Raw genomic sequence first — 12737 nt, forward strand, 5'->3', positions numbered from 1 at the left:
CCCCTGGGTGAGATTGAGGCGCAGATTAATTTAGGAGTTTCTAACATTATTTGTTTTTGGCCATGACCCGTTTACAGCTGGATCACCAGTTGCATACAACCCCACAACCTTCTTTCAACGTACCATTGCACACTGGGCCCGCTGGATCCTACAGTAATAGGAATTTGGGTGGAAAGGAATGGTTCAGCACCGTTAAAATAGGCTGGCTTCTCGCCCTTAACTAGGCATCCTTGTGTCTAGGTGAAGAACTGCTCTATTTTTATTCATGATGACCCTGCATTTGAAGCAGAGGAGAAGTTCCAGGTATATTTGAGCAACCCCCTTGGAAACCACTGGAGTGGGGCTACAGTTGGAAAGAACAATATAGCCACGGTTGTAATCTCCAATGATGAGGATGGTAAGAGGAACAGATTTGTATTTGAGGGTGTGCCAGCCTGGGGTGTGTTTAGAACCTACTTCCCAAGAGTTTCAGCCAAATAAAAACAATTTAAATGCTGATCAATTTCAACACAGGCATCAAATGCTCTGCACTGAGTTCTGTTTTGTGTTTTCTCTTTGACCTTTTTTTTTTTAATCGCAAACATGTTTGACTTAAAAAGGAAATCCCCCAACTGTGTTCATAAGTGGATATTGCTAACAACTTTTTTTCTTCTTCTTCTTCTTCTTCCATATGTCCAGCACCCACCATTGAGTTTGAAGAGACTGCTTACCAAGTCCGAGAACCTCCTGGGCCGGACGGTGTGGCTTTTTTGGATGTGAAGGTGATCCGGAGAGGTGACCAGAACAGGACCTCCAAAGTTCGCTGCAGCACCCGGGATGGCTCAGCTCAGTCTGGAATTGACTATTACCCAAAAAGTCGAGTCCTGAAGTTTAGCCCTGGTAAACCTTAGAAAAAAGTGAATGTGGGCTAGAAGCTCCTCTGTATCTATGTCAGTCTTTCAATGCAAAAATCACTTTGCTATTTACTTGCATTTTCTTTTGTAAGCTACATTTGGGGTTCCTAAGGGTCAAGACCCAGAAGATTCCATGGGAATCTCAACGACACATTTAACATCTGCCATCTGTTTGTCCGTCAGCTGCCCTCTACTCAATATAGTCCTCTTGCTTTGCCTACCCTCTTAGCCTCTGTCTTCCCACTGTAGAGCAGGGACCCTATTTCAACTCAGTCAGTGCGAGGCTATTATTTCACTTTCAGAAGCTCTTTTCCAAATAACTTAAACAACTTCAAAAATATTGACCAAATATTTAAGATATAGTAACTTCTTAAGACCTCACAAAGAAACTCACAAGACGGCAGTAATGAGGAAAAACTACAGTGTTTGGGACCCTTTGCTCTAGAAAGAAAACACCTGGGAGGGACATGATTGAGACATATAAAATTTTACATGGGATGGATAGAGTGGATAGAGGGAAGTTCTTTTCCCTCTCACACAACACCAGGACCAAGGGACATACACTAAAATTGAGTGCTGGGAGAGCAGACAAAAGAATATTTTTTTATTCAGTGAGAAATTAATCTGTGGAACTCCTTGCCATAAGATATGGTGATGGCACCTGGCCTAGATGCCTTTAAAAGAGGATCTGACAGATTTAAAAAATCCATCACAGATTTATGGAGAAAAAATCCATCATAGCCAATTATGACTATATGCAACCTTTGGGTTTTTTGAGGTAGCCCATCTCTGAACGCCAGACGTAAGGGAGTGGCAGCAGGATATGGGTATCTGAGTGTTCCTTGAGGCATCTGGTGGGCCACTGTAAGATTCAAGAAGCTGGACTAGATGGCCCTTGGCCTGTTGGCCACTGGAACATATGAGAAACTGGACTAGATGGCCCTTGGCCTGATCCGGCAGGGCTTCCTTATATTCTTAAGCTCTGTGTGTCTCATAAAGAATCAAAGTAGACATGCTGGAATGGGAGTTGTATTCTGGATCATAGATTTTTATTAAAGCCAGATGGACACTGTTAATAGTCACACAGCTTCTGTTAGTAAATCTGCCAAGCAATCCATAGGATCATGTGCTGTATCAATCAATGTAAGATCAGTGCTTCTTGTCTGAATAATTAGAGCCAAAGGGTATTCAGATAAAACCTGTGTTGTTTTATCACACTGATTTAGTGGGTCTAATTTCAGCATTGCTTTCTGGAAGCCTTTTAAGTCTCTTCAGATAACAAATTGGTTTGACCGAGTCCTCTTTCCTGTCTGTCCACACAGGGATGGACCACATCATGTTTAAGGTGGAGATCATGTCCAATGAAGACAGAGAGTGGCACGAGTCTTTTTCTCTGGTGCTTGGGCCAGACGATCCTGTTGAAGCTGTCCTGGGGGAGATCACCACAACAATAGTAACCATCCTTGACCAGGAAGCAACCGGAAGCCTCATTTTACCAGCTCCGCCCATTGTAAGTGGTTTAAAGAACTGTTTGCTTATTTATGCAACTGAGGGCACAATCCTAACCTGTAGATAGGCCGGCCCAAGTCCCTTGGGCTGGCCCGGGAGGGTCGCAAACGTGCTGTAAAGTACGTTTGCGCCTCCTCGAGGGGAAGCCAGGTCCTCCGAGAAGCGTCAGCCTGCAGAGGCTGACAGATGCCTCCAAGCCGGCTTCCCCTCCGATGCTTGCGTTGGCCCCAAAAAAGTTAGGTGTGAGGGGGTGGGGAGGAGGAAGGAGGGAGGCATTCCTGGGTGGGGGGAGGGAGGGCAGTGGGCGCCCCCGGGAGCGGGCGGGCAGACAGGGAGCGGGAGGCAGGGCTGGGATCCGGCGGCTAGGGCTCAAGCCACTCCACTCTCCTCGGATTTGTGCCACCTCAGGAGGTGGCGCAAGTCCGAGGAGACCCATTGGGGCCAGCAGCCCTTACCCAGGGGTAAGGGGAAGAGTTTCCCCTTGCCTCTGGCTAAGCCGCTGCTGGCCACAATCCTGCACTGGATTCAGCACAAGCCTCCTGGCTTGTCTGTTCCAGCCCAGGTTAGGTTTGCGCACTTACTGCTGCAACCAAGTTAACCCCCAAGGTGCAATTGTTTGGTTCTATGAAAAAAGGCCACATGGAAGAGAGCCCACAGAAGAGTTGCCCATAGAACAAATGCCCTTATCCTAATCCCAACCCATGTGGGCAAAGTTTGTGTGGGCTTTTTTTATCAGCATTGTTTTGTGCAGTTGGTACTTTGTGAAAATTGGGATTTACCAAGTGAGGGGAGTCTAGAGTGTGTCTGGGTTTTGACACATTCCAGTCCCCATGTTTATTTTTTTTCTTTATGATGTATCTGAAAGATTGATACCCACCTTTCCACCTACCTACTTTCAGCAAATTAACCAGTAATTGGTTAACCCTCCATCTCACTGAAAGCTCCTCCAAATTTGACTGCCAGCTCTCATTTGGTATTTTCCTCCACCTCAGTAGCTCCTTCCACAAAACGTGGTCCTGGAAAAGATGGTAGCAGATGCCAGTTACAGGCAGGGTGAGGCTTCTCCTCCGCTGAGCCACAGATCATAGAGTAGCCTCCACTATTGTCTCTTCCCCTTTGCAGTAGTTCTAAGATACAGGAACGGTTACGGGGACAAGATGGCAAAAGTCATCCCCTCCACCCAGGTCGCACTTCAAGGCAAGGTATGAGAAGCAGTTGGTTGGTTGGCAACCTTCAGTCTTGAAAGACTATGGTATAAGCCTACAGCACCCGGTATTCCCAGGCGGTCTCCCATCCAAGTACTGACCAGGCCTGACCCTGCTTAGCTTCCGAGATCAGGCATGGAAAGATGATGGTATAAGCCTACAGCACCCGGTATTCCCAGGCGGTCTCCCATCCAAGTACTGACCAGGCCTGACCCTGCTTAGCTTCCGAGATCAGGCATGGAAAGACGATGGTATAAGCCTACAGCACCCGGTATTCCCTGGTGGTCTCCCATCCAAGTACTGACCAGGCCTGACCCTGCTTAGCTTCCGAGATCAGACAAGTTCGGGCATGTGCAGGGTATAAGAAGAAACACAATACAAATACAGATTTGAGTAAAATCACCTTGTGATTTTAGGTGTAAATCGCCTTGATACCATATCAAAAAGTAATGTGAGACTCTGACCTCCATGTCCAGGAGAGAATATGCAAGATTGTAGAAGACTTCCCCATTCACATCTGTGTGGAATTTCATGCTGAAATGGAGGCAATGCTCACCTGCTGTTCTAGGCCCACTTTATTTACGGCCCAATCCTATTAGACCCAGTCGCCAGTGGAACATGAGTTCCACTGGTGGCGACTACCTTTTGGCGGTCATGAAAAACACTCCAACAGTGCACAGAGTAGGCCAAAGCCTTCTTGCACACATCAGTGTGTCCCGCCAAGGCACATATGATGGCAAGTGAGGTGCGTGGTGTGGGGGAGGGCAAAATGGGTGGGGGAGCAGAGCGAGGCAGCGATGGAGTGGAGGAGGGTGGAATGAGGTGATAAAAGGGAGGATTGGATCCAGGAATGAGCAGGTTCGGCAACAGTGGGAGCTGCTGTATCCTAGCCCCCTTTCCAGACCTGATCTTTCAGTGTGGGTCCATGAGGACCTATGCCAGTGAATTTTCTAGCACAGGTCCAAACAGATCCCTCCATGCTGCAGAGGCTACCCCTGAATGTTCCCTTACCCAGACGAGACTTCCACAACGGATGACCCCCCCCCCCCCAGAATGCAGTAGTAGTAATTTTGGTGTTGCTGCCTTGGCGGGGGGGGGGGGGTGGAGAATAGGATTGGGCTGTTTATTGTATTTCCCCTACACCATGAACTGGGGTTCATAAGAACATAAGAACAGCCCCACTGGATCAGGGCAAATGCCCATCTAGTCCAGCTTCCTGTATCTCACAGCGGCCCAGCAAATGCCCCAGGGAGCACACCAGATAACAAGAGACCTGCAAGGCCTCCTGGGAATTGTAGTTAAGAACATAAGAACAGCCCCACTGGATCAGGCCACAGGCCCATCTAGTCCAGCTTCCTGTATCTCACAGCGGCCCACCAAATGCCCCAGGGAGCACACCAGATAACAAGAGACCTGCAAGGCCTCCTGGGAATTGTAGTTAAGAACATAAGAACAGCCCCACTGGATCAGGGCAAATGCCCATCTAGTCTCAATCATGTCCCCCCTCAGGACTTATGGACTCTGGTTCCAGCCATGTATTTTGGTTCTAGGTAAATGCCCGCTAAAGGCCTGCTGAGTTTTGAGGACAGGCTCCTTTGACAGTGACATGGAGGGGAGTGGGCTAGACTCTCACCCTTGCCCCAAAGCTTGACGCCATTGCTACTACCTTATCTTCTCACTGCTGTTGTTACTTAACAACTGAGGGAGGACAACTGCTCCAGGCAGGGGCAGATTTGCCTTAGGACTTCTAGTTGTTAATTCCTAGTGCAGTTTGGATGTTCTGCTCATCTGACTGACTACTTCCTGTTGAGATCAGGCAAGACAGGAGCGATTTGCCAGCAAGAGAAGAGGTTGCCACCCCTGACTAGTCAGAGCATATAGAGAAGGAAGCTTATAAAAGTCTCCTAGGCCGGTGAGGAGGGTCACAATTCAGATATCTGGACTCCATGTTGCAATTCTGTCACCTACAGATTGTGTCGGGTGAGGTTTCCCAGCTATGACCTGTAGGTTCAAGTCTTTCCGGTCCCAAAAGGCCTACGCGCCTTCTGGACAGTCCAAGCTCTTGTTCTGTCTTTCTGCAGGTAGTTACTCTCTCAGAGTATGACCACGTCGAAGAAGAAACCAAAGAGGGTGCAAAGAAGTCCCCTTCTCCAGGCTACCCGCTGGTCTGCGTGACCCCGTGCAACCCTCACTTCCCCAAATATGCAGTTATGAAAGAGCGCTGCAACGAAGCCGGGATCAACCAGTCCTCCATCCAGTTCAGCTGGGAGGTGGCTACCCCCACCGATGGAAACGGGGCCAGATCCCCTTTCGAAACCATCACGGACAACACTCCGTTCACCAGTGTCAATCACATGGTAGGTAGGGAATGAGAATGTTGAACTACTGATCAGCAGACTTGCTTGGTACGGCTCTTGCTGGACACATCAGAGTGCAGGTGGAGTGGGGGAGGGGGTGTCCCATTTTAAATCAATAAAATCCTAAACACAATTCACTCACACTTCTGAATGAATGCCTACTTAATGAATTTAGATTTATGGAACACCCTGTCCCTAAGGCTGAATGCACACAATTACATCCCCTTCTCTCGCTCATCAGCACCCCTAAGAATTATGTTGCTGTTGTTCCTATTCCTAAATCAGATGGAGAACCAAAGCTGCCGCCTTTTGAGCCACACCAGGGCCTTTCTGGCCCTGTATTACCTCGTTGACTCTAAACAGCTCTACCAGATTGCAGGTGGAGCCCTTCTACTATCCTTCTACCTGAGATCCATTTACCTGGAGGTGCAGGGAGCTGAACCTGAGACCTAAGAAGCCTTCTACCTTCTACCATGGACCTGTGGTGCCATTCCACCATGCTAGCTAGAAGCCTACTCTTGTTCTTTTTCTGGTTTCTTTTTCACATACAGATGTGCACCACTTAACAACAGGAATACATTCTCTTATTCCTGTTGTTATGCGATTAGGTCATTAAGTGAACATCCAGTCCTTACAAAGTGTCCCTGCCAGACACTAGCTGGCTGCACCGGCTACTGGAGATAGTATGCATCTTCTTGGCATTAAGAGCCTCTCTGTTGTGTAAACACAAACTCAGCTGCGGGTTATGGGAGACGCAATTGCCTCATCAAGAGCATCTTTATTGTGCTTCAACCACCGTCATATATGCGGTTCGTTGTTAAGCGAACAATTGTTAAGCAGCGCACACCTTTATACAGTACTTGTATATTATTGTTAGTATTTTGGGGATCCTGTACATCACACTGAGTGTCTGCAGGTTTTATTATTAAACCAATAAATAAAATTACTAATAATCATTGAGGTTATTATGCAACGTCCACCCTTACACAATACCCAGAACCCCTTTTTTTCCTTTGTACTTCTCAGGTGTTGGACAGCATTTACTTTAGTCGGCGATTCCATGTGCGCTGCGTGGCCAAAGCGGTGGATAAGGTCGGCCATGCGGGCACCCCTCTGAGAAGTAACATAGTGACGATTGGGACGGACAGTGCCATTTGCCACACGCCAGTGGTGGCTGGGACAGCCCGAGGGTTTCAAGCACAGTCATTCATTGCCACTTTGAAGTATCTAGATGTCAAGCACAAGGAACACCCCAACAGGTAGAGAACCAGGAGTCACAGTAGAGCTTAGTGGTGTGGTGCACCAAGGAACATTCAGCATGCCTCAGGGTGTAGATGCTGTAAGTTCTGCCTTCTCCCATAGGTGCTCTCTTGTATAAGTCATTCAATATATGGCCTTGCTCCAGGTAACATCCAAACTGAGAAATCCTAGATCTTTGAATATGAGAAATACAGCAATACCTTGACTCTCATCCATTTGACTTTCATTGCTTTGTTCATTCAGCCATTTTCAAGTATAACCACATTTCATATTTTGTCTACCTGCTTTCCTCTTTCATCCACTTTCACTCAAACTTCCACTATATTCATCAACGTCCTTATGTTTATTTTTCTTTTATTTCTGTATATTTAGGTTTTGCATGATGTGTTATATAGTTACAGCATTTACATTTTTTGCTGACCCAAATAAATGTGCAAGCTAAATAAGGTTATGCTTTGACATTCATCCATTTTGGACTTTCATCAACGCTCTGTTCCTTAACAAGGCGAAAGCGCAAGGTATTGCTATACTCAGATATGCCTTACCCTGGACATTGAACCAGCAGCCTGAAGAACTTTGATGTATCCATTCATCTGAAGTGTATGCTTTGCTAGAGGATGACCATTGATTTTATTGGGACTTAAGTCAATTGAGAATTGTGTTCAGCTATTACAGCTTTTGTGACTTATGAATCAGAGCCTAATTTGCACTTCAATCTACTCATACAACAGATGTGCCTTTCATCCAACACTTCCTTTCGCCCCCGCTTCAGTTTCTCCCTCTTTGTGACGTTCCAGAATCCAGATCTCAGTGCAGATTCCACACCAGGATGGGATGCTTCCCCTCATCTCCACGATGCCTTTGCACAACCTCCATTTCTTATTGTCGGAATCCATCTACAGGCACCAGCATGTCTGTTCCAACCTAGTCAGCATCCAGGACCTGAAAGGCATCTCAGGTACTCCTTCTAGTAAAGTCCATAAGTAGTTTTCAGCTCTATGAAGTGTGCATGCCATGGGTGTAGTCAAGGGGGAATCAGGAAGGAGGAGTTGGTATTTGTGACTTCTGCTATACAAGCTGGAGCAGTGATGTCAGCAGCAATAGGGCTGAGATGCTTTGAAATGTTTGTGAAAGGCTCTTAACCAACAAGATCAGGCTCATTAGGAAGCAAACTGGGAAATGTGCCTACAGGCATATGTTAACCCATTTTTGCCTACCCCACAGATGTGCACATTTGGTCCCTGTTGTGTATATGCAACTTTGGGCAGAAATGGCTTGTCTAGGCCCACATCTTTTGCAAGGGCTATCTAACAGTCATTAAGCTCATGAGGCATTAAGACTACACTCCTGTGCCAATTTATCTGAGAATCAGACCTACTAAACATAGTGGCTTCCTTCTGAGGAAAACATGCTTGAGCTAGTAGCCTAACATACATTTTATATTTATGTAGGATTTTTTAAAATTACGTTTTTTCACTTTTTAAGCATTTGTTTTAAACTACTGCAACCCGCTTCAAGAAGCTGGAGATGAAATGAGCTAGATCTTTATTCAAGTGTATTAAGTTTCAAAGTAGGTTTAAATGGCAAGAGAAAAAAAAAACACTCTGATAAATAAATTTGAACTCTATATTTTTGTTGTATGGTCTGAATGGGCATTGCTTGGGGGGGGTGGAGAGTGTCATGTCAGCCTTCCACCTCAAAATTCCCCAGTACACCATTGGTGCATGCACTTGTTTGTTTTAATTTTATTATTTACATAGCTTTTATCATGCTTTTCAACGGATAGGTCCCCAAAGTGGCTATCATACAACCACAAGTCTACAGATTTAAGCGTTTTCTCAGCAGCGGTTAACTAATGTATATCCCAGAAAAATTTTAGTGCATTCCCTTCTTTCTATTCCAGAAGCTGGATTCCTGGACAAAGTGACCTACAATAGTATCATTCTGGGGCCTGGGTACGATCGGCCGTATCAGTTTGATCCCAGCGTGAGAGAGCCAAAGACCATCCAGCTCTACAAGCACCTGAACCTGAAGAGTTGCATTTGGACTTTTGATGCGTACTACGACATGACAGAATTGATTGATGTCTGCGGAGGGTCGGTCACTGCCGACTTCCAGGTAATGCTGTCTGCTCGCTGTCACCAGATCACTTTCAGTCTGGTAAATCTCCTGTCGAATTTAATAGAATACTATATATGGATAGAATTCTATAGTATTCTATACTATAGATATACATACTATATACATACTATATAAATATAGATATACTATACATACTATATATGGATAGATTCCCCTGGGGGCTGGGGATAAGAATAGGCCCTCAGTTTGGCTGTACTTGTCGTAAGAGGCGACTAAACAACCACCGGGTAGATGGGACTCATCAGCCTTGGAAGGCAGCTCATCTGAGAGAAGGAAAACTCTGATCCCAAACCTCCACTGCCTTGTGGCTACATCCAGTTGTGGAAAAGGCTTCAGGAGTCAACCTCGAGGCAAAATCCTGAGCCGGAGTCCCTGAGGCAGTTCATGGCTGAACACAGTCACGTTCTGGCAACTCCTGCGACGCCGCTGGAACCAACCGTATTGGCCTCTGCCTTTCCATTGGACCATTTCAGCGACGTGGAGAGGGGGATTTGCTGCATGGGTAACAGCCTATCCTCCATACCTACTTTACCCAGGCTTGGCACACTGGAGAGGACACTCTGTTCCAGAACCACCATTCAGAGCGTGACACCATGGTCTTCCGAGACTAAAGGATGCCAACAATATGGATAGAAATTTCTATCCAATACTATGAATGGATAGAAATTTCACATTATAGAAGGTGAAATAATATGCATTTGAACAGACAAAGAACGTAAAAGATTTTCCAGTAGTAACTTGAAAATTTCAAGCAGTTGAATTCCTCTTCTTTTTCCTGAAAGAGTAAACTAGTAAACTAAACTGCATTATGAAGTGTGTCTGATTACTTTCTAGGAACACAAATTCAATAGTACTCAGTGGCAGAATTCCAGAGCAATCAGATCTCTGATGCAAGGAGCATCCCTCTTGGTCCAGTTGATATGGATCAGATTCCTGCAAAGTGCTGACATTCATTCTGACTCTGTTCACCTACATCTAATTCATACAAGCCCTTAAGAGTGCGGAATTGTTCTGGCTGTTTTTCTGCATTGAATAATATATTTCGTCTCTTAAAACAGCAAATAAGACTCACCCACCAGGAACAGAAACTGACATGGCAGTAGTCATAGCAAGGCTATTCAAGAAAAATTTGCATATTAATTCCCCAACTGGGATCAACAGAAAGCAATAAAATGGGCTGAACCTGCAAGCAATAAACCTTTATTTGAAATTGTTAGGAACTCACAAGTGACTGAATAGAACTCACAAGTGACTGGACATTAAAGAAGGTTCTTCTATAAGATTACTATCTGTGGAAATGCACAGCTTGTTATTATAGGAAGGCATGGTATTAAATGCTTTGTGAAACCTTTGCTTGAAGCCATTTCTGCCCAACGTTGCATAGACGCAACAGGGATCAGATGTGTACATCTGTAGGCTGGGCAAAAATGGGTTAATTCTGTTCACATCTAACTGTGGAAAAGCAATACCTCTGCAGCAGCAAAGGGCTCCTGGTTGCAACAAAAGGGCTCCATTTTGCTCCTGTATAGATCCAGGGCTCTCAAACTTCATTGAATAAGACCTTCCTGATTCATTTGTGCATGTTGTATATTTTGCTAGGTTCGCGATTCAGCTCAGTCCTTCCTGACGGTCCATGTCCCACTGTACGTGTCTTACATTTATGTGACTGCGCCCAGAGGATGGGCCTCTCTTGAGCATCACACTGAGATGGAGTTTTCCTTCTTCTATGACACTGTTCTCTGGAGAACAGGTAAGTGGTCAAACTTTTTAGTCAGGTGGAAACATTTTCCCAAAGGCAGCTTCAAGCCACAGTATGGAACTAGATATTAGACTAGATGAACCTTTGGCTTGATCAGCAGTGTCCTTAATAATTATGTTATTGGGTTATGTTCTGAAGCTAAGCAGGTTCAGACATGATCAGTGCTGTGATCAGAGACAGTCTGGGAACCTCCATTGTGGGAGAAGAGTGATGTCAACTTAGGGGGTTTGGGGTGCTCAGAGGTCTTGGTTCTCAAACCCTAAAGCCTTCAAGGCCCTTCTACTCAGTAGTACTGCCACCGCCCTGTATGTGCCAGTGCCTCAGTCCAGGGACGCTGAGACCTTCTAGGCTTAATTCTATCCCTTGCAGGCACTGAGCTCTTTCTCCAATTAGAGCTTCAGTCTTCAAGTTACTAGACCTCAATGAGCACTTGGTAGCTTGCTGAACGGCTAGGCAGGATTCTGAACACTTGTCCCCAAAAGACAATGAAACAGTTTAGTAAAAGAGATTTTAGTTTATTAAGTACATAAGGTTACATAAGGTTACAGTAAGGCAGCAAATGCTAGAGGCATAAACATCTAGGAAACGTATCAACAATAAAATAATAAAACTAGCTGGCTATCTCTAATAATCCCTATCTCTCACTTGGGTCAGTTACTCTTGAAGATCTTTTAGCTCCAGGGCTACCTATGAGACCAGGTGCCCATGATGGACAATGGATCTCAAACGTGTGCAGGATGTTGCACCCAAAAACTCTGTCCAAGAACGAACACGCACACCCCTTGGGCACTCATTATTATACTTCTTATGCTAATAGTACTGAGGTGACTTCATTCTTATTTAGACTGTCCAATCAGACCCTTGTGGAACAGAACCGTCTTGAATTTGGCCTGGTTGCTAACTCTTCCTAGTTCTTTACCCCTCCCAACTGGAGATTCATAGCTGCACTCCATCAAGCTTGATCAGGCGCCTCTCTGTCTACTAAGGTGCTAAACATTCCAATGGGTTGTAATTCTTCTTATCTGTCCCTTCTGGCCAGCAAAGGAGAGACAACAATCTTTTTGTTTATTTACTCATATTCTTGCAGCTAGGAACTGCTAGCAACTTCTCAGTTACACTGTCTTAGTGTGGTTCAGGCTTCTACTGCCAACCTAGGCCTAGCATGTACATATTCATGACAAGTGATATATAAGTACAGTTAAGAACATAAGAAGAGCCGCACTGGATCAGGCCATAGGCCCATCTAGTCCAGCTTCCTGTATCTCACAGCGGCCCACCAAATGCCCCAGGGAACACACCATATAATAAGAGACCTGCCTCCTGGTGCCCTCCCTTGCATCTGACATAGCCTGTTTCTAAAATCAGGAGGTTGCACATACACATCATGGCTTGTAACCCGTAATGGATTTTTCCTCCAGAAACTTGTCCAATCCCCTTTTAAAGGCATGTAGGCCAGATGCCATCACCACATCCTGTGGCAAGGAGTTCCACAGACCTACCACACGCTAAGTAAAGAAATATTTTCTTTTGTCTAACTCTCCCAACACTCAATTTTAGTGGATGTCCCCTGGTTCTATAGTTATATAGACCTTGTTAGGACAAACTGGAGGAC

General features: G+C 45.5%; 1 protein-coding gene across 1 annotated transcript in view; it reads left to right on the top strand.

The window, feature by feature from the left end:
- The window catches only part of FRAS1 (Fraser extracellular matrix complex subunit 1), a 279843-nt gene that overhangs the window by 252945 nt on the left and 14161 nt on the right, over window positions 1–12737 (top strand). The window contains exons 60-67 of the mRNA XM_066632279.1: window positions 241–397; window positions 679–879; window positions 2216–2403; window positions 5689–5964; window positions 6991–7223; window positions 8022–8182; window positions 9128–9342; window positions 10966–11116. Of these exons, the coding sequence (XP_066488376.1) occupies window positions 241–397; window positions 679–879; window positions 2216–2403; window positions 5689–5964; window positions 6991–7223; window positions 8022–8182; window positions 9128–9342; window positions 10966–11116 (1582 nt within the window). The remainder of the gene's footprint in view (window positions 1–240; window positions 398–678; window positions 880–2215; window positions 2404–5688; window positions 5965–6990; window positions 7224–8021; window positions 8183–9127; window positions 9343–10965; window positions 11117–12737) is intronic.

This window comes from Tiliqua scincoides, chromosome 6 (assembly GCF_035046505.1).
Source record: "Tiliqua scincoides isolate rTilSci1 chromosome 6, rTilSci1.hap2, whole genome shotgun sequence".
NCBI classification, from domain to species: Eukaryota; Metazoa; Chordata; class Lepidosauria; order Squamata; family Scincidae; genus Tiliqua; species Tiliqua scincoides.